This window comes from Tyto alba, unplaced genomic scaffold, assembly GCF_018691265.1.
Source record: "Tyto alba isolate M040663 unplaced genomic scaffold, T.alba_DEE_v4.0 Super-Scaffold_20, whole genome shotgun sequence".
In the NCBI taxonomy this organism is placed as follows: Eukaryota; Metazoa; Chordata; class Aves; order Strigiformes; family Tytonidae; genus Tyto; species Tyto alba.
Window position 1 is genome coordinate 431487 of NW_024881283.1, and position 27605 is coordinate 459091.

The 27605-nt window shown below is 50.3% G+C and overlaps 1 protein-coding gene across 1 annotated transcript; it reads right to left on the reverse strand.

The window, feature by feature from the left end:
- Positions 1-9852: 9852 nt before the first annotated feature.
- Positions 9853-23602, reverse strand: LOC122153507 (olfactory receptor 14C36-like). The gene is made up of 2 exons (XM_042793539.1): positions 23371-23602; positions 9853-10793 (listed from the first exon to the last, which is right to left on the reverse strand). The coding sequence occupies exons 1-2, from the start codon at positions 23600-23602 to the stop codon at positions 9853-9855; spliced, it is 1173 nt and encodes a 390-aa protein (XP_042649473.1).
- Between the last annotated feature and the right edge of the window lie 4003 nt (positions 23603-27605).

Genomic DNA, 27605 nt, shown 5'->3' on the forward strand with positions numbered 1-27605 from the left:
CAGTACAGGGACAGGGCTGACTGACAGGGGCCATGAAGCAGCTGCCAGGAGGTGACAGCAAGGACAAGTTTCAAAGGCCAAATTTATATGTCTTAACTTTACTCTCCTTAGGAAGGAAGAGCTTGCCAGGAACCAGTGGTTGCAAGGAAATGCAAGAGCAAAAGGAAGAGCTTCAGATCCTCATTAGAGACCAAGGCTGAAAAAGGAACATGCAGGGCTTCCGCTGAATGGAAAGGCTGATTTAATAACAGCAGAGGCAGGTGGGGCTGGGGCACTCAAAGCCCTCTTTGCCTGAGTCTTTTCTGAAAAGTTCTCCAGGCCTCTGTGCTGAGGGAAAGGGCTCAACAAGCAGGAGAGCATGCATTGGCAGGAATCTCCTGATCTCCTGATCAAGTCTAAATATGAAGGGAAGTCAAGACCCTGTATGTCAGACACTCTCTGGACTGTGTTTGTCCCTACCTCCAGCCCCACATGTCTCTCACCAGCCCCCTGCGACTTATAGCACCTTTGTTCCAATCTGAGATTTTTCCAGGATGGTCTGTAGCTGCACATTTCAGCGCATTCACACCAACTCCTACCTGCCGTATTTGGGAAATGAGCTGCACACAGAGACAGAAAAATGTTTCTTACTTGCCAAAAAAAAAAACAAAAAAACAAAAAAAAAACAAAAAAAAAAAAAATAAAACCAAACAAACAAAAAAAAAAAACCAAGATGGTCCGGTTTAATAATTAAAAAAAAAAAAAAAAGAAACCCAGAACTCCTCTTCTGCATATGAAGTCCACCTAAACTGCTCTGAAGTCAAGTGTCTATAGTGGAGATGCCCTTACACCAAAGGAAAACATATTTTTTGTCAAGCAGGGATCCCAAGATCCCTCAGAGTACCCCCTACCCCAGACTCTGTCTGTAATCACTCATGGTCACTCACACCTGAAGTTATACACTCCCTAAATTCACAGAGGGATGCAAAGAGTCAAAAGAAAGGAAATACCTTCTTTTGAATAGCCATATCTGCACTCATCCCACTGTATGTGGGCTACAAGTACGTCTTCCAGTAGGCTCTGCAGCATCTGGACCCACTCATTTCTCATTTGCCTCCAACATGGGGCAGCTTGGGTGCAAGTGTCCAGGCTTCCTCATCTACTCAAGGGACAGAAATGAGCTGTCTCGACTGAGATGCTTTGGCTCACCCTGCCTGTCCACCAGCTCCTGCTCCAGAAAGTCTCCCACCAGCCTGGGGACACATTTCCCAGTCCCATGCCATGGCCTCATCTACCCTTGTGTATCTTGCGGGCAGTGGTCACCACTTTGTGGGCAACTGAATCAACCCTTGAATGAAGATATTTGGCACAAGTTGAACCATTTGCAGTGTTGACCTTGGTGTAATCCATATGAAAGAAGATTTCATTGCCAGAACTTTGACACTGTTCTGTACATTCTCATTCATTCTTTCACAGGCCATGGACAAAGACCAGTAAGCTGATAACGCTTTGTCTCTCCCTATGTAAAGAGAGTTGGATACATCTGGTTCCTTTTGACAGGTAACGTTCATATTTTTTCATATAGCCCCTGATTCGATTCTTCTCCACCATCGGCGGTTTTCCTCTGGAGTCCTGCCTTGAGGCACAATGGCTTAGGAGAACCTCTTGGTGAAATATGAGGCAAAGAGAACTTAAAGTATCTCTGCTCTATCGCCACCAATCTTAAAAAATTTAGTTGCGACCAAGCATTATTCCTGTTTCTTCTTGCTACTGTTCCTGAAGTAGTAAAATCTTATGATGCAGCCCTTGAATTCCCATTCAAGTTTCAATTGAGTTTTGATACAGAAGACTGCGGTGCTTGGAGGATGCTGTCTTTGAAAACTAGGTACACTTGGCTTTGCTGCCCATTGGTGCTGCTGACCATGAGATCCCGGCTAAAACTCCCCATAATCAGCCAGATCTGCTTCACTGAGGACCAACATTTGCAGTCCTCTATTCCCCTTCCTCACTGCCCTCAGGAGCTCAGACTCCGTTATCACTGTCCCAACAACCAGTCTTCACACCCCTGCTCAGCTCTTCCTTGCTTGCAGTTATCAGCTCCAGGTTTGCATTGCCCTTGTTGGCCCATCTGGTAGCTGTGAAAACAAGCTGTCCCCAAACTGCCTGGACTGTTTGCATGCTGCTGTGTTCCTCTTCCAGAAAATTCTGGGGCCATTAATGTCCCCAGTGAGGCCCAGGCTTCTCCAGCCAGAAACTTCCTTGGGGGACTTTGGAAAGATTATGGCAGTTTCTCCATTCATGTTAAAACCCAGAGGCCCCCTCTTGTCCCGGCTGAGGCCATCAGTGCACATTTGGGTCGTAGCACCTCAGGGGTAGCACCAGGCCAAGCTCTGACTTGTCTCAGGGAAACCTGGTACCAAGTGTCCAAGACCCCATGCGTGCAAAGGCTTTTCTTCAGAGCAGAGATGGGCCAGAGCGGACGGTAATGGAAACATAAAGCCAAAACTGGAAGCCAAGAGAGTGAGCAAACCCTCCTGTCCCCAAGGCCAGAGAGAAACTGGGCTGGGAAGCACAGGCCTGGATAGAAAACGGTTTAAGGATTTCCCCTGGTTACATCCGGTTCAGTATATGGCTGGGTTTTTTTCATCATGCTCTCTTATCTGCAGATCTTCAGGGCCGTGCTGAGGATCACCTCTGAGCAGGGACAGCACAAAGCCTTCTCCATGTGCCTCCTTCACCTGGCCATGTTCTCGCTGTTCATCCACACTGCCATGTTTGCCTACCTGAAGGCCTCCTCTATGTTCTCCCCATCTCTGTCTCTGGTAGTGTCATTTCTGTAATTGGTGATGCTTTCAGCACTGAACCCCCTCTTCTATAGCATAAGGAACCAGGAGATCAAGGATGCCCTGAGGAAACTTATTGGAGGTTTTTCAGCAGCCATAGACTCTCAGAATTTCTCTGCAGATGATCCCTACTATATGTCATGACAGCCCAAGAATACCTTTCTTTCTTTATACGTTTTGGTCCTCATTTTTCCAGTTGTGATGATGTGTTCTTCAAAGAAATAGCATTATTCTTTCTCTCTTACTTCAGATTTTAACCATCTTGTGCAACCCAGAGGCTTGTTCTCAATAAGGAGCTCTCTGTGTATTTAAGCAGAATAAATGAACTGACAACTTCTTTGTCTTAGATCCATCCTGATTGGGGCAGGAATGAATGGGGAATGAAAACACCTTTCTGGGTGCACCAGCTCAGGGCAGGCCTCTCTGTCAGCGTGGCAGCAGAAGCTGCCTGAGAACCTCCAGGGCCGGGGCTCTTGTGCAGGTCACGGGAGAGGGGATGGCACGGAGGGGCTGCATGGCCATCAGGATGTGCTGGAGAGGAGAGCAGGGGATGCAGGATGCCACTGACCTCCTTCTCCTTGTGCCATTGATTCATCCCATCTCTGGGGCTGACCCCTCCCTGACCCCGAGGAGCTGCTCTGCCTTTCAGAGGGGCTAAGGCCGTGGTGGGAGTGCCAGGAACCTGCTTTGGGACTAACCCAGACTGGGCTTTGCTGGGGAGGGAGGTGGAGGAGGGCAGGGGAGGGGGAAATCTTGGAGAAGTTGGGCTTGACTAGAAAGTACCAGGAAGAGAAAAAACAGAGTATAAGTCGTACTGCATGACCACGCAGGGAGAAGACACACCAGGGGATTTGTGATGCAGAGCCAGGGCTTGTGGAAGGGATTGAAGGCATGCAGGTGCAGGAGAGAAGAGGCTGCTCTGTGCTCTTGTTGGCATGAACAGACCAGGAAGGTGGACCAGGGCCTTCATCTCCCTCCAGCCTCTCTCACTGGTTATTTCCAGCACTGGCTGCTCACCCAAGCTTATGAGTGAGTCTTTCTGTGAGACCATCTCCATCCTCCTGCTGGTCTCAGGGTCTGTATGGGGGGACTGGCCAGCCCTGCCTGGCCTCTCTCCTGGCCCAGACCCCAACAGACCCTGGAGCAGGGCTGTCTGTAAAGACCAGCATGGGACACAGCTGGGTCTGGGCAGGGGTCAGATGCTGGGGGAGCCTCCAAACCACCATGGACTTGGGAGAAGGGGCAATGAAAACTGTATTGGGGATTGATCCAGAGAACCTTTCAACTATCACAAACCAAATGAAGGAGGTGATTGGTGAAATACAGCACAGATTGCTCAAGGGCAAATCATGACAATATAACATCATCAGCTTTTTAACAAATAACATCTTCTAGTGACATGGGGAGATCAGTGGATGTTGTTGTCCTGGACTTCAGCAAAGCATTCAACACCTTTTCCTACATCCTTCTCCTGGACAAAGTGGCAAGAGAGAGATTGAGGGGTTGGTGTGTGAGATGGGTAGGAAATTGTCTCACAGGCTGCACTCAGAGGGTGGCGATCAATGCTTTTACTTAGGCTGGAAGCCTGTAGCATGTTGGATCCCCCAGGAATTGGTACTGGGTCCCATGCTGTTCAACATCTTCATAAAAGATCTGGATGTTGGGATTGAAAACACCCTCAGCAAGTTTGCTAATGACGTTAAGCTGGGTGGTGAGGTGGACATGCCAGAAGGGACAGTCATCTTACAGAGAGACCTGCGCAGGCTGGACAAAAGGGCCAGCAAGAACAATATGAACCACGAGACAAAGACAAGTCAAAAGTCCTGCACCTGAATCAGAGCAACCAGAGAGCCCAGTAGAGGCCAGCAGGTGTGTGGCTGGGGAGCAGCCCTGCTGAGAGGGACCTAGGGGTTCCTGGTGGACAGCAAGCTGAAGAGGCTCTGGCAGTGCCCCGCTGCAGCAACAATGGCAAATAGGCTCCTGGGCTGCATCCACAGGGGTGTTACGAGCAGACACAGGGACATGATCATCCCACTCTGCTCAGGCTTTGTCAGGCTACAGCTGGAGTGCTGTGTCCAGTTCTGGTCCCCACAATGGAAGAAATCCACAGGCAGACTGGAGACAGTCCAAAGGGCTAAGGACAGTCATTCACTGGAAGGAACTCCCCAAGGATGTGGTGGAGTCCCCACCACTGCAGGTTCTCAAGAAGCAATTGGACAGGGTGCTAGGTAGTCTCATGTAGGCTCCCTTTCTCAGAAAAGGTTGGACCTTTCCAAGCTGGGCTGCTCTATGATACAATGATTCTATGAATATCTCTTTGATCAGTTGAGGTCAGCTCTCCTGGCTGTGTCCCATCTACTCCTAACTTCTTGCCCACCTGCAGCTATTCGCAGGAAAGAAAGAGTGAGAAATAGAAAACACCTTGATGCTGCACAACAATTGCTCCGCAATGACAACAACACTGCTGTGTTATCAATGCTGATTTAGACTCCAGTGAAAAACAAGCCACTATAACAGCTGCAACAATGAAAGTTAACCCCATCCCAGCCAGTACCAGCACACTTAAACCAAAATAGATACAACAGTGTACAGGCTGTCTGGCGAGTGATGAGTGGGGGGTAAATCACTCTCTTCACTCTTCTGGCAGGGCTCCTCTTTAAACACTCCAGGACACTGCTGGCTGCCTTTGCAACCAGGTCATGCTGGATTGGGCTGATCGCTGCTGGATCATGTTTTGCTTTCTATTCCTGAGCACAACCAAAGACTTGTGCACAGAGCTGCTCCTCATCCAGGCAGACCCCTTCTGCTGTCACTACAGGCTGTCATTCTCTCCTAGTGCCTAGACCTGGATGTTTTCCTTCTGTCTTGTGAAATTCCTGACAGGACAGTCCTCTCATCTGCCAGGTTTCATCAGAATGGCATCCCTAGGGCACAGGAATGGTCCTCTCAATTTACTGTCATTGACAAACACTGTCAGAATTGCCTCCTCTGGGTCATGGATAGAGTTGTTAAATTGCCCAGGTCCCAGGAGATTTCCCTGTGCTTCCCCACATAGCCCCAGTATCTCCCACTGCACTCCAGGTAGAGTATGACCCCTTCACCACAGCTCTCTGAGCCTGAGCCTCCAACTGGTGTTTCACCTCTCTGTCTGTCGACCCACCCAGACTGTAATGGCCTAACGTGGGTACGAGAATATTGAGGGAGATCATGGCCAATGTCTTGCAGCATTGGAGGTACCTGACATCCACTGTTCTTATGTCACACACAAAAACAGTTACTTCATCCTGTGGGCAATCAGGTTGGCGGGGCATGATTTATCCTTGGACAGTCCCTGCCGACTGCATTTGGACATTTTCTTTTCTTTAAGGTGCCCAGGAGCATCACCCAAGAGGACTCTAACTGACGGCACACTCCTCACCAAAGAGAGCTTGTACAGCCTGTGGTTCCCTGGGTGGCCCTTGTGGGCTCTTTCAAAGATGGCTGCAACATTGGCTTGTCCTCTCCCACAAGAACCCTCTACCAATCCCGTGACCTCTTAAAAGCCATATGCCAAAGAAATATCCATATTCCAGTCTAACTTCATTGCCACTATCCTGCCTGGTTTACCACATACTCAATTTCTCTAATCTTTCATGAATTTGCACCTGGCCAGGATACAATGAACATTTCTCACCTCACCTTTTCAGATGCAGACTGAGGAGGCAACGGACATTTCCATTATTCTCCAGCTTTTTCTTTCATTATTGTTTGTACCTTCAGATAACTCTCACCTATGTTGCTCTTTTGAACTTTAGGGAGTAAAAACTTTCAACAGCTTCATTGTTTCCTTAGTCAACCCTTCAATTGTGTTTATACCTATCTTTGTGGATTTACCTACCTAAGTTATTTCTCCTGACAGTAGCCCTCCCAGAAGGCAATGTCATTAGAGTTATCTTGTACTTAGCATATATTTCTGGATCACTAATTTATTGGTCATGAAAATATATCACACTTCTAATTTCTTACTTTCCAAGGAACAGAAACCCTTCTGTGCCTGTGGGCAGCCAGTTCTCTAAGGGCAGCAGTGGGAGCTGGTGTAAAGGACCTGTAAGATCCAGCTGCAGAGATCAGTGGAGAAGGCTGATGTAAGGAGAAGTGATGCAAGTCCCAGGGGGCCAATGTGAGAAATGGTGAGACTGGGCAATGAGGATCCAGGTTGTCCATACTGTGTTGGACCCCAAGGGACTGTCCAGACCTCCCAAGGAGACACTGTGCATCAATATCAGAGACAGAATGTTGTTATCACCTCTTCTCTAAACAGAAATTAATATAAAATGCTCTTTATAATGAAGAATCATTTTTATTAGATATATTTGGAAATGTTCCTCCTTAACTACATTCCAAAATTTATTCAATTATCTGTACGAGTCTTCAAGACTTAAAGGAAAATGCATGGCTTGTTAGGACATTCTGTATTTTAATGAGCCCCATGGTGTGTTTGGCCCTGAGTCCATGAACCTCAGATACTGAGAGGAGACTGAGCAAAATACTCAAGAAGTCAAAGTCAGAAGAAAACCCAAAGTACCTTGAAGCATTGATTGGCCCCACTGAGGGCCATTACTGAAAAAGCCTCCCCATGGACTCGTTAGAGCAGATAATTGGAAGCTGTGGTTGCAGGTAGGCAAAGGCACTGTGCAGGTGGCTGTAAGGCTGCAAAACACACTCGTTTGTTTTATGAAGCATAAAGGCCAAGCCCTGACCCCCCCCAGGCCATACGAAGGCAGGTCCTGTCCCTCATGTGTGGGTCAGGACTCTTTCTGGGGGCAGTGGGGTGTGAGGGTGAGCAATGCCACATGTAGGGAAGCTGCACAACACCTCCCAGCTTCCCCAAGAAGGGACAAGGAGGAAATAAATTCCAGAGCCTCAAAATAAGTTTTACCCTGGTAGGTCTCAGTGACAGAGGCAACTGCCATAATCAAGGGGACAAAGAGCTTGTTCTTGTGTGGCCTTTCAGCCCTCCCAGAGCCCTTGGTCACCACTACTGCAGGCTTCCTTCTACTGTGCTCTTTATGCACCTTTTTCCCTTCAGGATTTTGACATCCATCTTGCTTTCCCACCGAGCTGTCACCCCAGCATTTCTGTACCTTCACTGACATCTCTCCACCCTCGCTGGCTGCTCCTTGAAAAACAATGTTGTGGGCTTTTTGAGAGTCCTTCTGGGCACCTGCTATGCCACAACGCAAACCTTGTAGTGAGATTTCCTTCTCTCACATCCAGACTGAAGTTTCCAAGCTGCACTTTGTGGAGCTTTCCTCCTCCTCCCACTTCCAAGAAAAGCTCCATCTTCTCTGAAACCATCCTTCAAGCTGCAGACATCTGCTACAGTGCCCTGAGCCTCCACTTTACCAGGCTAAAGAAGCCCAAGTCCCTCAGCCTACCCTCAGAGGAAGGTGAGGACTGGATCTCAGAAGAAGGCTGTGACAGCACACAGCAGGACTGTCATGGTTTCACTGCAGGAGAGCTCCAGCGAAATCACAGAAGATGTGGCCCGCTCCACTGGGGACACAACACTGTATCTGGGACAGGAATGAGATGATGACCGTAGATGACATCAATACCCCTAGCCAGGGTGCAACTGCTTTCTCAGCACAGACCTGCCAGTTTGGGAATCTTGCAGAGAGAAGTGGGTGGCACACAGCCCGGTACTGACCTTAGGATGTGGCCACCAGCGGGAAACACTCAGCACGTGCAAAAGGTGCCAAAACCAGCACCGACACTGCTGTGAGCAGAGGTGGTACCTACGAGGAAGAACTTTTGTTTCTGTGTTAGTTGCTTCAATCAATTGTAAAGGAAGTTGGAAGAGGTGAAAGATGAAGGTATGTGTGCCTCTAAGTGCATTCACACTCCCTAGACATGCTCTGTGCCTTCTGAAAGGTGAGAAATGCCTTCTTCTGAAGGGCAGCGTCGCTCATGCTTGCAGAACCCCTTCTGAGTGCTCAGGTGAGATGCTCCCCAGGGCAGCTCCTTTCATTCTGTGCATTTGAAGGCAGGGGCCAGACAGCCAAGGAAGGGTGATGGAGCAGAGAGACAATGCAAATTTGGACTTCTGACCTAATCCTTCTGTGTCCCTCTGAAGACAGATAAACAGCCTTTCTGAGCTGGGGTGAGAGGACCATGCTGGAAATGGTGGTTGCTATGTGCTGGTCTGTGGTGATTGCCCTGGGGCAGCTTCCCCGGGGTGCCCAGCGCACATGGGCACAGCCCAGCCCCTGCTCTGCTGGGCCTTCAGGTTTCTCACAGGAGCCTGAATGTGTGAGGACACTGCTGTGTGCCCCCACCCTGCACATTCACATATTTCCAGTCTTCACTGGTGGTTTCTCTTCTGGGCAATTTCCTGGGTATGCTCTTGAGAGCAACTCTGGAAGAAGACCTAAACCTTCCTGCATTGCCCTGAGGAGATCCCCTTGTCTGATGGAAACACTGTCCTGAAGGCCAGCTCTGTCACAGAAGTGCCCACTGCCTGTCCCTGCCTGTGGTCACAGAACTGCCACATCGTGGGACTGTGATCACGGCACAGAAGCACTCAGATCATAGGCCAATAAAAGGGCTCAGGAGCAGAAAGGGGAAGTTTAAAACCAGCAGCTTAGGAAAGATCAAGTGCATTTGCTTCCTGGAAGCACTGTTCTGCCAAGATGTTTTTCCCCTCCACCTCTGCACACAAGCACTGTCCCAGTAGATCCAGAGAACAGCTTGGAGGAAGGAACTTAGAGAAATATATTGCTGCAGTATCTTTTATATTGTTTAAACACAAAGAGAGAATGGGTCCTCATTTACAAAGTCTCTCAGTCACACAAATCTTGATAGATGCCAAATTAGAAAAGCTAAAAAGAATCACACTTCTTTGTAGAGAATATTATTTAAAGTAAAACAAACAAACAAAAAAAAAACCAACTCCCAAAACCCCAACAGAACCTACATACTGTGCCCTCCTTTGTAATGAGTTACATTTCAAGTTATTCACAAAATACAGGTAATTTATTGTTTCAGAAATTCATGCTGTTATCAGTTCCCTCAGGGCATCTTTGATCTCTTGATTCCTCATGCTGTAGATGAGGGGGTTCACTGCTGGAGGCATCACTGAGTACAGAAATGACACCGCCAGGTCCAGAGATGGGGAGGAGATGGAGGGGGGCTTCAGGTAGGCAAAGATGGCAGTGCTGACAAACGGGGAGACCACGGCCAGGTGAGGGAGGCATGTGGAAAAGGCTTTGTGCCGTCCCTGCTCAGAGGGGATCCTCAGCACGGCCCTGAAGATCTGCACATAGGAAAAAAGAATGAAAACAAAACACCCAAATGCTAAACAGACACTAACCACAAGGAGCCCAACTTCCCTGAGGTAGGAATCTGAGCAGGAGAGCTTGAGGATCTGGGGGATTTCACAGAAGAACTGGTCCACAACATTGCCTTGGCAGAGTGGTAGGGAAAATGTGTTGGCAGTGTGCAGGAGAGAATAGAGCAGCCCAGTGCCCCAGGCAGCTGCTGCCATGTGGACACAAGCTCTGCTGCCCAGGAGGGTCCCGTAGTGCAGGGGTTGGCAGATGGCAACGTAGCGGTCATAGGCCATGATGGTGAGAAGAGAAAACTCTGCTGAAATGAAGAAAATAAAGAAAAAGATCTGGGCAGCACATCCCAAGTAGGAGATGTCCCTGGTGTCCCAGAGTGTGTTGGCCATGGATTTGGGGAGAGTGGTGGAGATGGAGCCCAGGTCAAGGAGGGAGAGGTTGAGGAGGAAGAAGTACATGGGGGTGTGGAGGTGGTGGTCGCAGGTGATGGCGGTGATGATGAGGCCGTTGCCCAGGAGGGCAGCCAGGTAGATGCCCAGGAAGAGCCAGAAGTATAAGAGCTGCAGCTCCCGTCTGTCTGCAAATGCCAGGAGGAGGAACTGGGTGATGGAGCTGCTGTTGAAAAATTGCTTCCACTGGTCATTGGGCACTGTCCACAGAGGAAAAGACATTGAAATGTTAGTGTAGACTTGTCTGAGATAAAACCTACTTCATATCTCTCAGTGACTGCCTCCCCCTTATAACCAAGTCCTCTGGCTCTGCTGTGAGCTCTGGAGGAGTCAGTCCTGCCAGACAGCCATAGATAAATCAGAACATGGGTGATCACAGATTAAATCCACTCATGTTCAGCATTTTTGCTCCCAATTCACCTTACTGCAAGGCATAGCTGTGGGGATATTGGATTTTTTAAACCATTTTTGTTGCACTACTACACATGAGGAGTGGTTTTAAGGCAGAAATTTATGGCATTTCTGCTGAACTCCTACTGAAACATTGTATGTTTTGAGAGACCAAGGGGCTGTCCTGAAATTCAGAGTGAGGAGAGTTGCTCTGTCCATCAGCCCTGCTCTCATCTGCCCTTTGCTGACACCGTTTGAGCTGGATGATGGAAACAGGGCACAGCTGGAACGAGAGGAATCCAGTCTCCAAGCACAGCTCTCCAAAGCCCTCAGCCCCTCTCATCACACCTGAGGAGGATCTCAGCTCTCCCCTCCCAGCCAGGGACACAGAGGGCTCATTGCAGCTGCCTGTGTGCAGACGCCCAGCAGCATTTCCATGGCCTTAACACTGAGGTGTTTCCTCCCTGGGGCTGCTGGATAACACAGAGATGTCCTGGGAAAGCTCTGCCCACCTGGAGAGAAACCTGCAGCCCAGCATGAGCCCCTCAGAGAGAGTTGAGTGTCCTAAAATGAAGGTGTCCTGAAGAGAGAATTAGGTCCTTTATTTTCCCCTGATCCCACAGATTATGAGGAGACTTTACTCCCATGGACACATCTGCACAGCAGGACCCACAGGGTTGGGCTCTGAAATGCAGCTGAACCATGTACCCCTATCCCAGTAAGTCCACGGATGACAGTAAGAGGAGTAGATACAGGAAAACAAAAATGGAGAAAATCCCCAATGCTGGAGCTGCTAGAGGGAGAAAGGGACAGGCAGTTAGGTATTGAGTAAGTTTTCCTCTTCAAGGGTGAGGCTGCTGAAAAGGTGCCCCATGGCCTTTAGGGTAGAGGCTGTGTTGAGTGGGAGAGGAGAGCAGGGGTTTGCTCAATGGAAGGCATCTGAACTGAAGGACTTGGCAGGGAGGAACTCAAATCCCCCCCACCCATGGTGTTCTGGGAGCAAGCCTTTCTGCCTCCCTGTCCATGTCTCTGATACCTGGGGTTGTCTGTGCTGGGACCTGCTTTTGTGTTTCCTTATCTCCTCCCTTTCAGTGCTGCCATCCCCCGTCCCACCTTCTGTGTGCTCAGCTCTGCCCTGCAGACCCCTCCTGGCAGCAGGACACTTCCCAGGGCAGCTCTGTCTGCAGAGTCTCAGGAGCAGCTCAGAAAAGTGCTAATGAGAACTGGGATCTGAGTGCCCTCTCCACAATAAAGAAATAATCTAAGCATTCCACCCAGTCAAACAAGAAAAGAAATCTCAAAGAGTCGCTGCTTTTCAAGTGCAGTCTTGACATCCTTCTTGAGAAGGACCATCTGCAAAAGCCCTCAGAGTGATCTGGATCTGTGAGCATCCCTGATCCACACAGCAGCAGCTTCTGGAGAGCAGAAGGAGCCTGCCCTGGTGGGGGTCTCTCCTTCCCCCCACAGCTTCTCCCCACAGCGCTGTGGGGAGCTCCCCGGGCAGGCTGAGTGCTGACCCTGGCAGGCGGCAGAGTCCCTGCCCCAGCACACAGCCCCCTGGGGTGCAGGGACCCTGCTGGGAAGGACAGCCCTGGGCACCCCTGCCTGCACACCCGGCTGCACACCCCTGCAGCCGGCCCCGCCAGAAGGCAGCCCTCATGCCCTGGCCCTCGCAGGGGCACAAGGGAAGCCCTGCTCGGGAGCACCTCCTCCTCCTCCTCGTCCTCCTCTAGGCAGGAGGCAGATTCCTGGCGGCTCTGCCGCCTTCCCCAGATCCCTCCCGGAGCTGCAGCTGCATTGCCCTGCACTCCCAGACTTACTGTGGCCAGGGCCCTGACGCTTTCTCCTCCTCGGAGCTCTCAGCAGCCTCCCAGCCCAGGCTGCCTTGAAGCTGTGTGTGCCTCGCTGGTCTGCCCTGGGTGCCTGCAGGCAGTGCCCTCAGCCCTGCTGCGCTTTGCAGAGGAGCTGCTCCTGGGCAGAGCTGTCTCTCTGCAGCGCTGCCCACTTGCCAGGAGCTCCCTCCGGCCCAGGAACCTGGCCCAGCTCAGCACCACAGCAACAGCCCAAGGCACTTTAATGACCCCTCAGGAGGGTTTTGTGCCAACTCCATGGAAATCAGGCACAGAGAAGCTGAAGAAACCTCTGAAGAATTCAAAGTTATATTCAGACTCCAAAGTTTCCTGCACTGTTAATAGCTCCCACTGAGGATGCTATTGACAAAGCCACCTCAGGGTCCAGTTAGAGCAGAAATCTGGAGGCAGTGCTGACAAGTCAAAAACTAAAAGGGAAAGGTGGCTCTGATGCTGAGTAAACCTGAATGTGTTGCATTAAGCCAAAGTTCCAAGCTCAAAGCCCATTAACCAAATGGCCAAGCCACGACCCCCAGCCCCTGGGAAGGGAGATCCTGTCCCTCCCACATTCCTCAGGGCTCTTCCTGGGTAAGGGGTATGGAGATGTGCACCTCCCAGGCTCCTGAGGATGCACAAGGAGGCCATGAGGCCCCTGTGCTGCAAGGGACTGTGCCTCCTCACAGGCATCAGTGGCAGAGACACCAGCCATAGCCAAAATCGTGATGGGGTTGACTTTACTGGGGGCTTTCAGCTTTCCCACAGCCCTCTGTCATCTCCACCACAGGCTGTCCTATGGGGTTGCATGCCCTGCGCCTCTTTTCCTTCAGGCTGTCCTCATCCCCCCAGCTGTCTCACCTCGCTCCCCCTGAGCATCTTCCTTTCTTTCCTGACATTTCACCATTCTCCCTGGCTCTTCCTTGAAACACAAAGCCTTGGGCTGATCTCAACTCCTTCTGAGTGATGCGTTGCATCGCAACACTGCCCTTGCAGTGAAATTGTTTTCTCCTTGCGCCCAGTCTGGCCTTCCCCATCTGCACTTTATGGCATTATTTCTTTCTCACCCTGTTTTCCACTATGAAAAAAGCTCCACCTTCTCTGAAACCTCTCTTGCAGCTATGTTGGGCTACTCCTAAACTGTCCCAAGTCTTCACACCACTAAGCCCATGGCATTCACACTCTTTATTTGTCATGTGTTTGAGTCCTCCAGACCCATCTTGGGAGATGTCTGGGTACTCTCCAAGGTGTTTGCAGATTAAAATATAGAGGTCAAAGTCCAAAAAAGGTGGAGTGAGACATTTTATCAGGGCCAGTAGTGACAGGAGAAAGGTCAATTATTTTAGATATAGATTTGATATAAAAATTAAATGTTTTACCATGAGAGTGTGGAGACACTGGAACAGCTTGCATGGGGAATTTCCAGGGACAGTGAATCCAGCATTTCTCTGGGCAACTTTTCCAGTGTATCACCACCATCACAGTAAAAAATTATTTATCTTATATCTAGTCTAAATCTACCTTCTCTCAGTTTAAAACCATTGCACATCATCTTATCCCTATAATCTCTTAACAAGAGTCTCTACATATCTTTCCTGTAGCTCTGCTGAAGTACTGGAGTGCCGCTAAAATTTCCCCCTTGGAGCCTTCTCTTCTTCAGGTTGAACAAAACCAACTCTCTCAGCCTGTCCTCACAAGGGAGGTGCTCCATCCCCCTGATCATCCTTGTGGCCTCCTCTGGACCCGCTCAAGCAGATCCATGTCCTTCTTATGCTGGAGACTGCAGAGCTGGGCATAGCACTGAAGGCGGGGTCACATAAGAGTGGAGTAGAGGGGGAAGAACACCTCGCTCAACCTGTTGGCCACATTTCTCTTGATGCAGCCCAGGATACAGTTGGCTTTTTGGGCTGCAAGGGCACATTGGTGGCTCACAGTCAGTTTTCCATCCATTAATACCCCCAAGTTCTTCTCCGCAAGGCTGTTCTCAATCCACTCCTCGTGCAGCCTCTATATGTGCTTGGGATTGCCCTGACCCACCTTCAGGACCTTGCACTTGGCCTTGCTGAACTTCATGACGTTTGCATGGGCTCACTTCTCAGCCACTGGGCTCACTTCTCCAGCCTGTCCAGGTCCCTCTGGATGGCAGCCCTTCCCTCCAGCATGTCACTGCACCACACAGCTCGGTGTCATCGGTGAACTTGCTGAGGGTGCACTTTATCCCACTGTTCAAGTCGACAACAAAGATCTTTAAGAGCACCAGTCCCAACACCACATCCTAAGGAAAACCACTCGTCACTGATCTCTACTTGGACATCAAGGCATTGACCGCAGCTCTCTCAGTGCAAATTATCCAGCCAATTCCTTTTCCACTGAGTGCTCCATCCATCAAATCCACGTCTCTCCAACTTAGAGACAAGGATGTCAAGTGCTTTGCACAAGTCCAGGTAGATGGTGTCAGTTGCTCTTCCAACTGCTCTTTTGTGGGGCCAGCAACTGGCAAGATCAGTGTGTGTGCTTGTCACATCGGTGTGTATGTCAGCGGGTGTAACCATGAGCGAACATCAAACCAGATGATCCAGTGAGTATAAGGGGCACTTCTTGGCATTATTTCTTTCTCATGTTGTTTTCCACTATGAAGAAAATCTCCACCATCTCTGAAACCACCCTACAAAGGCACTTGGGCTTCTCCTAGACTGACCCAATTCTCCACACCACTTAGCCCATGACGTTCATAACCTGTGTATTGAGCATGTCCTTGTGGTTTCCAGACCCCATCTTAGGGGGATGTCTGGTCACGCTTCAATCTGTTTGGAGATGGAAAAAACCTTGGTCACAGGTCAAGAAAGATGGAGTGAGACATTTTACAAGGGCCTGTAGTGGCAGGACAAGCGGCAATGGTGGTAAACTGAAAGAGGGTAGATTTAGTTTTGATAAAATGAGGAAATGCTTTATGATGAGGGTGTTGAGATACTGTAACAGGTTGCCTAGAGAAGTTCTAGGGAGGGGGAATTCACCACTTCCCTGGTCAACCTGTTCCAGTGCCTCACCACGTGTGTATATCACGTTTATGAGTATGTATGTCAGTGGGTGTAACCACTAGCAAACACCAAACCAGAGCAACAGTGAGTAGAAGAGGACTGGGAGCCTGGAATTTTTGACAGCTTAAATCTGTGCTGGACAACAGAGAGACCAGAATTTATGTAAGTAGCTCCTGGAGGAGTAAGGTGGCTCAAACCACCTCCTGGAGATGCTGTGGGTGCTTGGGCATCTGGTACTGATTATGCCATAGGTCTTTACCTGAAGGGGAACTTGTCCTTTTTGGAAGAGGGCATCAGGAATGCATGGAGCTCTGTCTGGGGATGGATGAGGAGTCAGCTGATGCATAATGACTGCAACAAAGCCTGTGCTGAGATCAGAGTCTGTGCTGTGCAACACACCCCATCAAGAAATGATGCTGTTAAACAGTAGATTTGCAGTGGTGGCAACCATGCTGTTTTTGCAAGGGGGGCTTCTGTCCAATTACTAATAGGATGTGCTACTACCAAGATGCATTTGGTGTTTCAAGCTGTCACTGGCAGAGGTCCCACGAAATCAGTCTGTAGTTGTGCCCGTGAGTCTTCACTCTGTTGGTGCTGGACTGGGGCTTTAACTCCAGTGTAATCTGCACTGGTCATGGCAGGAGAAAGACAGCTCCTACACCAGAGATCTACATCCTTCTTCCTGTTAGGCCAGCACTCACTGTCCTTCACTCTGCTCAGAGGGTTTGCCTTAGCTCATGGATGAGCTTAATTAGATTCTACCTGAACATTCTTAGTTACTTTAACTATGGGTCATCCCCAAGAATGTGCTGGCAAGGGTACCAGGATCCATGGTGGCAGCCCACAGGAACCTGGGCCTTCCCGGAAGAACCTGTGGAACTTGAAGAAGACTGACGCTTGAATGCCCAGACTCCAGTGAAGGCATTGCATTTATTGCCACTTATGTGAGTGAAAATGTGTTCCTCTGCTAGAAACCGAGATGCTGTTCCATCTTTCTCTAGCTCATTTTCAAAAATCTTTTGTTCTTTTTCTAAATCTTGTGGTTGGCCAATATCTAGCTGCAGTTATTTAATTTGTAACCAGAGTCTGTGTCTGTGGACCCTAAGATCTTATGTTGTTTTGATTAAGACAATTTTCTTAAATTGGGAAATTCCTCGTCCTTCAATTTCTGGATGGCTTTTTGCATTTTCTTTACCTTTTCACCTGTTCCGCTCAGGACAAACCTCTTTCTGAATGCACCAGATTGTATCAAGTTTCTCTATTGCTGGGGCAATGGGAGAAGCCTGAGGAGCCCCTGGGCCAGGAGTCTTTTCCTGGGAGAGGGGCTGGCCCAGAGGGGCTTGCTGGCAGGGGACAATAAGGATGCCTGGGAGACCGGAGCAAGGGACACAGGGAGACACCCGCCTCCATCTCCTCATGCCATGGCTGGCCCTCAGCCCTGGGGCTGATGGGGAGGCTGAGACACCTCTCCTTCCTTCCTTCACTCCCCACACTTGGATGGGCCTCAGGAAACATCCAGGAGCCTGGAGGATGCACAAACCTCCTGGGCTGAGGTCCCATTGCTGCAGGGGAAGAGGAACGGTGTGTGAGACAGATGGGAGTGCAGGGAGAGAGTGTGGGGGGGTGTGGCAGTGTGTGTGTAACAGAAAGGAAGAAGTGAGGTGTGTGGCAGAGGGAGGTGTGGGAGTGTATCGTAGAGAAGTGAAAGAGGTAGAGTTTTTATTTGGAAGCATCAGAAGAAGGTGGGTGTGCAGTTCAGTGTTGTGACATGGAGCTATATAGAAGATTGAAGTGAGGCTGGGTTCAGGGATAACTTTGACAATTGAGGAGCAATAGTAGGCCTTTGGAAGAAGTTCCACAGGCTATGGGGAACTCACAGCCATTTGCAAAAGAAAAGAACATGACAGTTTTGTGTCTGAATAAATAGTGAGTGAGGACAGAGAGTCATCAGTAGAGGTTGGGACAGCATGGGATCAGAGTGAAGTGGGGAAGCAGGGGTGGTGGTTAAAATCTGCACAGAAACAGGCACAGGTATAGGCAAGTGTAGGACAGCCTGTGGTGGGAAAGGCTCCTTGGCTGAGATTGGGACCCCCCAACACAACTGAAACCTTTGTCCTTCTGACTGTGGCTGCTGTCTCTTCCACTGAGGTCCCTGAGAGCACACCAGTTCCTTACAGCCACAGCGCTTTTCTGCCTCCTCCTCTACCCTCCTCACAGCCTGGGAGGAGACCTCCCGCTGTCCTGAACTCGGCATCACACACCCCCCTACATCTCACTGCCCCCAGGGAGAACCCTCAGCATCCCTGAGGGGAAGGATCCCCATTCCCAGGCTATGGGGGTCAGGGCTTGAACAGCCTGCATGAGGAAACACATGAAGGGCTTTCACAGTCACCTGAACGTTTGATTTTCAGGCTGGCAGCAGTGCCTCTGCCTTCCTGCTTCACCACCCCCAGGGACAGGGACCTTGTCTCCTCATTCCCTCCATGGGCTCTTCAGTGATGGCCCTCGGTGGCCATCACTGACACCCTCAGGAACTTGGAAGGTTCCTGCTGACTCCGACTTCTCTAGAGGCCAGTTCAATCCCTTTCCAGGATCTGCAGTTCAGCAACTTGACACCAGAGGGCTCAGAAGCAGCTAAAACGTCCTCAATAGCCAAGTCTCTGAGTATCACTGAATTCCGCAGTTCCTATGTAGTGTATTTGAGTGGTTTCAGGAGTGTAGTCAAAGTGAAAAGCTTTCAGTATTAAATGTTAATAAGAAACAATCTCTTCTTTTTCCACTAGTTCTTATTTTCCTGCTTACACACTAAGGGACATCACCTAACTGCAATTGATACTGATTCTAGAGCATCTCCTGATTAAGTCTGAATATGGAGGGAAGTCAAGACCCTGTATGTCAGACACTCTCTGGACAGTGTTTGTCCCTACCTCCAACCCCACATGTCTCTCACCAGCCCCCTGCGACTTACAGCACCTTTGTTCCAATCTGAGCTTTCTCCAGGATGGTCTGTAGCTGCACGTTTCAGCCCATTCACACCAACTCCTACCTGCCGTACCTGGGAAATGAGCTGCACACAGACACAGAAGAATGTTTCTTACTTGCCAAAACAAACAAAAAAAAAAAGAAATTATGGTCCAGTTCAACAATTAAAAAAAAAAAAAAAAAAAAGATACCCAGAACTCCTCTTCTGCATATGAAGTCCACCTAAACTGCTCTGAAGTCCAATTTCTATAGTGGAGATGCCCTTAAACCGAAGGAAAACATATTTTTTGTCAAGCAGAGAGCCCAAGAGACCCCAGTGTACCCCCTGCCCCAGAATCTGTCTGTAATCACTCATGGTCACTCACACCTTGTAGGAGGGACCCCGGAGAGAAGACCTGAATAACGACTTCACAACGAAGCGATGAAATTCGTTCTCATTTATTTGCCCGAATAGCTCCAAGATATACAGAGCCAGACAGTCACGTGCTCTATGCTTTACAATCTATTGGCTAAAGGCACTTATCACGCCCCTGGGAGTGCTGTGATAGGTCTGCATTGTTAGTACACGTGTACAAACTAAAGCCACTTTGCGGTTAGTGCATCCGGGCATTCAAACAGGAAGGAAGCACTCATTTGACTTCCTCATTCTTGCCCTTCCAGGTGACCTCAAGGGCAAGATTATCTCGTGGCAGTTTTCTGCTCAGAGACCCAGCGTGGATTGTCCAAACCCTGTAGGATCAGTGCATGTCCCTGATCCCCAAGAAATCCTACCACAACACCCTGATGTTATAAGCTTCTTAAATTCACAGAGGGATGCAAAGAGTCAAAAGAAAGGAAATGCCCTCTTTTGAATAGCCATAGCTGCACTCATCCCACTGTATGTGGGCTATGAGTACATCTTCAAGTAGGCTCTGCAGCATCTGGACCCTCTCATTTCTCATTCGCCTCCAACACGGGGCAGCTTGGGTGTAATTGTCCAGTCTGCCTCATCTACTCAAGGGACAGAAATGAGCTGTCTTGACTGAGATGTTTTGGCTCACCCTGCCTGTCCACCAGCTCCTGCTCCAGAAAGTCTCCCACCAGCCTGGGGACACATTTCCCAGTCCCATGCCATGGCCTCATCTACCCTTGTGTATCTTGCGGGCAGTGGTCACCACTTTGTGGGCAACTGGATCAACCCTTGAATGAAGATATTTGGCAGAAGTTGAACCATTTTCAGTGTTGACCTTGGTGTAATCCATATGAAAGAAGATTTCATTGCCAGAACTTTGACACTGTTCTGTACATTCTCATTCATTTTTTCACAGGCCATGGACAAAGACCAGTAAGCTGATAATGCTTTGTCTCCCCCTATGTAAAGAGAGTTGGATACATCTGGTTCCTTTTGACAGGTAACATTTGCATTTTTTCATGTAGCCCCTGATTTTTTCCCCTCCATTATTGGCTGTTTTCATCTAGAGTCCTGCCTCGAGGCACAATGGCTTAGGAGTACTTGTTGGTGAAATACGAGGTAAAGAGGACATGATTTATCTCAGCTCTATCGCCACCAATCTTACTAAATTTAGCTGTGACCACACATTATACTTCTTTCTTCTTGCTACTCTTCCTGAAGTAGTAAAATATTATGATGAAGCCCATGAATTCCCTTTCAAATTTCAACTGAATTTTGATATAGAAGATTGCAGTGCTTGGAGAATGCTGTCCTTGAAGATGACGTATACTTGGCTTTGCTGCCCATCAGTGCTGCAGACCTTGAGATCCCGGCTAAAACTCCCCACAGTCGGCCAGATCTGCTCCACTGAGGGCTGACATTTGCAGTTTTCTATTCCCCTTCCTCACTGTCCTCTTGAGCTCAGACTCCGTTATCACTGTCCCAACAGTCAGTCTTCACACCCCTGACCAGCTCTTCCTTGCTTGCAGTTATCAGCTCCAGGTTTGTGTTGCCCTTGTTGGCCCATCTGGCAGCTGTGAAAACAAGCTGTCCCCAAACTGCCTGGATTGTTTGCATGCTGCTGTGTTCCTCTTCTAGAAAATGCCAGAGCCATTAAAGTCCCCAGTGAGGCCCAGGCTTGTCCAGACAGAGATTTCCTTGGGGTGCTTTGAAGAGACTATGGCAGTTTCTCCATTCATGTTAAAACCCACAGGCTCCCTCTTGTCCCGGCTGAAGACCTCAGTGCACATTTGGGTCGTAGCACCTCAGGGGTAGCACCAGGCTGTGGAGCCGCAGACGAACGACACGCCAAGATGGGTTCAGTGTGGAAGACAGAGCATCAATCAACGTGTCTCTTTATTGGACCAGGGTACATATATTTATACAGACAATGATAATTATTATGCCTACTAGTCACTAGCTGATTGGCTTAAGCTCTAAAGGTCGTGTTCACACGGTCCACCTACTTGCAGTTAGCTAACAACACAAGCTTCTCATAACACTAAGTTTCTCATGCTACTATTTCTGATTCCTCTTGACTTGTTTTCGATACACAACAGTACCATAACACAATGTTTCTCAGACCACCATTACTATAACACTAGGTTTCTCAGACCACTACTCCTAATTCCCCTTAAACTGTTTTTGACACACCACGGTACACAGGGCTGAAGCGTCCTTGACATTCTTCATGTATCAGCAGCTGCGAGCAGCTGCAGGCAAACCCTAGTGAGGCCCAGCATCAGCAGCTAGAGCAGGCTCAGATCTTACAATTGCTCGGTGGGCTCAGGACCCTTGTCTCTGAGCCATTCTCCAACAATTCCCCCTTTTTCTTTTTGTATGAGCAGAGCCTGCACTAACGTTCATTCAAAGATTTCCTTAATACATGACAAGGCACAACTTAAGCATACAAGCTTACAATCTATTGGCTAAAGGCACTTATCACGCACCCAGAAGTGCTGTGATAGGTCTGCATCGTTAGCACGCGTGAACAAACTAAATCTACTTTGCGGTTAGTGTATCCAGGCATTCAAACAGGGAGGAAGCACTAGATTGACTTCCTCATTCTTGCCCTTCCAGGTGACCTCAAGGGCAAGATTACCACGTGGCAGTTTTCTGATCAGAGACCCAGCCTGTATTGTCCAAACCCTGTAGGATCAGTGCATGACCCTGATCCCCCCCCCCAAAAAAAAAATTCCTACCAGGTTTTCCCCCTTTTTCTTTTTTGGACAATCCAGACTCCTTTTAACGTTTGAATCATAGCATTCATAAAGCATTTCCACACAGACCCCAATACCATCATGACAATCATAATGACAATCAGCATTACCAGTCCATGCATCAACAAAGCTTTCAGACAGCCAGTAATTTCCAAGTTTTGTAGATTTTCAACCATCATCCGTCCATTTTCCAAATTCCCAAGTCTCGTAACCAGTCTGTCAGTCCATGTTCCAATCTTATGCAGTCTTATGTAGCAGGAAAACCACCCTTACAGTTCAAAAAGTGTCAGCAATTGTAACCACAGAGTATGCAATACAGAATTTCGTACAGGTTTCACCATGCTATGTTCTAAACATTGCACTGAACCCAAAACATACAATTAATCTGATACTACATGAACAAGTTCTTGATACCAGTGTTGATGTTGAAACACCCAGATGACAGTTCAGAGTTCTAAAGTTTGTAAGGAGTCTCCAGACCCCCCGAGGAGAATCTTGTGGGGTTGTGTTCCCGGGTGTCCCCCATCCGTTGTCACTACCGGGCAGGCCAACGCCCCAGCAGCATGCCAGTCCCCTTCTAACAAGGCACCCCGAATCACCCCACTCCATCGGGGCTGAGCTAAAAGCGGAGCTGGTTCTGGTGAGGGTAACGGGAGTGGGTGTGGTGGGGCTGCCGGCAGCACTTCCTCTTCTTGTCATTGTAAATGCAGAGTTCTGCTCTGTAGCTCAACTTCTGTAATTTTCTGTCAAGCTCCCGGACTCTGTCCCTGTCCCTTACCGGTGTGTGACCCTGGTGCTTTAATTCGGACACAGCCGCCGCTTTTCTCTCCGACTCAGACGCTGACGCGCCGTCAGGGGCGGAACCATCCGAAGGGCGGGGGGGGGGGGGGCAGAGGTTCGGGCGGCAGCCGCTCCCCCCTGTCCCCCCGCGCCGCCTGATTTCTCTGCCGCTTCTTGCGCGGTGGAGCAAACAGGAACACTTGGTGCCGTGCCCTTAATAGAGCGGAGCTGCTGATTAACCCCGAAGAAGGTGGCTGATCGGGACGGGCGGTTGGTTTCGGCAGGGACCGGCGGGGATGGTACAGCGCCGACAGCCGCCATAGCAGCAGCAGCTACTTTCTGTTCTGCTGGCATCTCCCCCAGGGCTTTTACGGGCGTTCGCCAGACCAGCCCTTGCTGTCGTGCTTCACTGCCTTTATTGCCTCCAGTGATGGTCTCGTCCCACAATAAATCACCTACTTCGTGCCACTCCTGTTGGCTAAATATTAGCGAGGGGCCATCGTCCCTCTGCTCCTTTGCCTCTGAGGTGGGGGGGTGTGGGGGGGCATGACTGTAAGGGCACTGGGGGGGGCTGGCCTCCGGACTGCCCCTACTTGTGTTAACTGAAACCAGCACTGCTGTGGATGGTGCAGGAATACGATCACTGTCAAAGAGCATAGGTCCGGATGCATCACTTTCTGGGGCAACAGTGGAACTTTCTCCCCCCAACTTTGTGGTTACCACAGCTGCAAGGTTCTTTTCAAGCTGATACCGCTTAATATTATTCACCACGTCCTGCCACGGTTTCATCATTTTCCTTGTAGCTTTATCCTCGTCAATTACCATATCCCATAAAATATCACCTAATCGTCTCCACTCCTCGACATCAAAAAGAGAATTAGGATCTTGAAAACATTCTTTGACCCGTCCTAATGTTACTAAACCCACGAGTCATTTTATACAATCCACTCCCCGCTTTTCTAAAAAGTGCTGTAATAAAGCCAGGGCTACCTCCTGTTCCATCTCGTCAACCTGGTGCTCCTTGGTTAAGGCACCTCCGGTCCTGTGCTCCTTGGATAAGGCACAGTACCGTTACTGCCGACCCACCCCTGATTAAGGCACCATCGGCCCTTTGCTCCTTGACTAAGGCACAAAAATACTCCCACCAGCCTGTGCCCCTTGTTTAAGGCACAAAAATACTCCCGCCAGTCTGTGCTCCTTGACTAAGGCACAAAAATACTCCTGCCGGCCTGTGCTCCTTGTTTAAGGCACAGAAATACTCCCGCCGGCCTGTGCTCCCTGATTAAGGCACAAAAATACTCCCGCCGGCCTGTGCTCCTTGATTAAGGCACAAAAATACCCCCTTACTTTGATATCTTGCTGATGCTCTGTGATTAAGGCACCAGTTGCAGCTCTTGCCAGCAGCCCTTGCGGAGAGCGACCCTCTATCTCGGTTCAGATCCTTGGAACGACCCGTCGGAGGCCCACTGTCTGATCGTTCTTGATCGGCTAGGCGCTGCTGTCTCTGATGTTTCCCCGCGTTCGTTTCTGCTGCTGCTGTATGCTGCGCCTTTCCGCGTCATCTTCCAGCGCCCCTCTGTGTCAGTTTCGGCACCTCCCCGCTTCCGCTTCAGGGGGCCACTCTGCATTCGCTTCGCGTCCGCCCCTGGGGCTGCCGCAGTCGGCTCCTTACCGCTTCAGTTCCGGTGCCGCTCCGCGCCCGCTCTCGGGGCCGCTCCTTGCCTGCTTCCGGGACCACTCTGCTTCCGCTCTCGGGGCCGCTCTGTGCCCACTCTCGGGGCCGCTCCGCCTCCGCTCTCGGGGCTGCTCCGCTGGCTCTCGGGGCCGCTCCAGCCGGTTTCTCTCCGCGTACTCTCCCGGGGCTGCCGGGGCCGGCGCCTCTCCGTCTCAGCTCGTGGACCCCGGACACTGCTGTATTTGGTGTTTCTCTGGGTCCGTTCTCGAATTCCTCAGTGTTTGCTGTTTTCTCTGGGTCCGCCGCTCCGTCCGTGTTATTCTTCTATGCAGGTCCCTGTTCAGGCGCCAGCTTGCGGAGCCGCGGACGAACGACACGCCGAGACGGGTTCAGTGTGGGAGATAGAGCATCAATCTACATGTGTCTTTATTGGTCCAGGGTACATATATTTATACAGACAATGATAATTATTATGCCTACTAGTCACTAGCTGATTGACTTAAGCTCTAAAGGTCATATTCACACGGTCCACCTACTTGCAGTTAGCTTACAGCACAAGCTTCTCATAACACTAAGTTTCTCATGTTACTATTTCTAATTCCTCTTGACTTGTTTTCGACACACAACAGTACCATAACACAATGTTTCTCAGACCACCGTTACCATAACACTGGGTTTCTCAGACCACTATTCCCAATTCCTCTCAACCTGTTTTCGACACACCACGGTACACAAGGCCGAAGCGTCCTTGACATTCTTCATGTCCCAGCAGCTGCGAGCAGCTGCGGGCAAACCCTAGTGAGGCCCAGCATCAGCGAGGCAGCATCAGCCCCTAGAACAGGCTCTGATCGTACAACTGCTCGGTGGGCTCAGGACCCTTGTCTCTGAGCCATTCTCCAACAGATGTCCACATCTGAGCTGGCCTCATGTGCTCTTCATGCCCACAGGGGTGTTCAGAGGCACGAGTCCTTCCCTTGCACTCGCAGAGGCAGTGCACTCTCACAACTGTAGTGTCTCTCTGGCCTCCAGTTGCCGCTCCCAGAGGTTGGCAGGCACCTCAGCCTCGCAGTGTACCACCCTGCTCTGCACTCCTCTGAGGTGCCCCGAGGCATGAGGAATGGACATGGGGACCTCAGCTCAAGGAAGCACATCCCAGTGCTGCATTCTGGTGGGTTCTCAGGGGACAGTACGCTCAAAGTGAAGTGACTGTGAGACACTGTCTGTCCCACAGATGTTCATGGGATACCCAGGAATAGCTGAGGGCATCTGTGCTCATTCAGGTTCATCTCCCCACGTGCACACAATTTGCATACTCACGACTCATCTGTACAATGCAAACATGGACTCCTGACCTGGTCACTCAGTGTCCCTCCATGGAGGGATAAACAACCTCTCTGAGCTGGGGTGAGAGGCCCATGCTGGAAATGGTGGTTGTTACTGGCTGGTATGTGATGATTGCCCTGGGGCAGCTTCCCCCGGGTGTCCAGCACACACCAGCAGAGAGCAGGTCCTGCTCTGATGGTCCTTAATGTGTCTCCCAGGAGAGGCCTGGCTGTGGGAGGACACAGCTGTGTGCTCTGACCTTGCACACTCACACATGTTAGGGGTACAGCAGTGTTTTACTTTGCCCAGCACTTCCAAGCCCAGACATCCCAGCCTTTCCAGCTCTCCCCACTCCCCAGCCTTCTCCCCAGCCGAGCAGAGCAGCCCAGTCTGGTCTGGCCCCACAGCAAGGAGGAGATGGAGGTCAGTGGCAGTGTCTCTCCTGCTGTCGTGGACTGGAGATCCCCTCCCAGGAGCCTGCAGCCCCGGGCCAGCCCCACTCCCCAGGACAGCGCAGAGTCCTTGCCCTGGGATTCCTCAGGTAGCTCCCACTGCCCCAGCCACAGGGCACCCTGCCCTCAGCTGGCACCCACAGCAAAGAATTTCTCTTTCCACGTCTCCCCTCCATGCACACGGTTTCCTGCTCTTCTCCCAGGACATTCCGCCTCTCCACAGGACCTTTCCTCAAGGTGGGCACATCTGTGCTGGCCTGGACAGCCAGTTCTGCACCCGCTTTCCATGCTCTCCACAGCCCCTGAGCTGCTGGTGCTGCTCTGCAGAGCAAGTGGGCTTGCCTGGGGTCACAGGGTGACTTTGTAGGGCTATTCTGGTCATGCTGGGAGGCAGACCCAGCTCAGGGACATCACTGCCACCGACTGCCTCCCACAGAAGCTCTTATGTGGCCATGGAGGGTGCTCAGAGGTACCCTGCCTTATTGCCAACACCACAAGATGTATTTGGGTGCTGCACTGGATTCAGGCTACAAGAGTCCACTGATGGTGGAACAAATCACTCACCAGGCTCCTTTCCCTGTGCCTGCTGTGTCCCTTGGGGGTGCAGAGCCCTCATTCAGCACTTCACACCCAGATTTAGCACTTTAGTCCTGGGCCCCCCCACCTTGAACACGTTTATGCTCAGTCACTGCTGACCTCCTGGCACATGCTGATCCTGCAGGTCCCCTGCACTCTACTGGCAGCTCCTGATTCCTTCCAGAAAAAAAACCCTCATCTGCCATCAGCCCTATTACATGCTGTAAAGCCCCAGGCAAGTTAACTGGAGATTGTTCATCATCTATGTGGGTACTGTCCACCAACAGGTAGCACCTGAGCAAAGAAACAGTCTATTCCTTGGGCATGTTCTTCAGAACAACTTTGGAAGAAGACTCATAATCATAGCTCTCAGCATCCTCCTACTCCACGCTGCCTGGAACCTCTCCCTGCCTTGCTGCTCTGCCCTGGGTGCCTGCAGGCAGTGCCCCCAGCCCTGCTGCGCTTTGCAGAGGAGCTGCTCCTGGGCAGAGCTGTCTCTCTGCAGCGCTGCCCACTTGCCAGGAGCTCCCTCCAGCCCAGGAGCCCGGCCCAGCTCAGCAGCAGGGGACCAGCCCAAGGTGGCACTTTCTCTGTCCCCTCTGGGTTCCCTCCGGGTGTCCCTGGGGCTCCAGGGGAATCTACTTTGAAGCAGACTGAAGTAAACTCTGATGTTCCCCTTAGATGGGGAGAGAAACTTATTTTCAGCGGTGTCATTTCTTTTATCAGGAAAAGACTTAAGTATAAAAACCATCTTTTATTGTCTTAGTAACAGACAGGGCTTCCAGACAGTGACAGGGAGGGA

Coding starts and splice junctions, on each gene's coding strand:
- LOC122153507 (XM_042793539.1), bottom strand. CDS start 23,602: ATGGTAATTGACGAGGATAAAGCTACAAGGAAAATGATGAAACCGTGG. Junction 10,794..23,370: donor GCTGGTTTCAGTTAACACAA/GTAGGGGCAGTC, acceptor CTCTGTGGACAG/TGCCCAATGACCAGTGGAAG.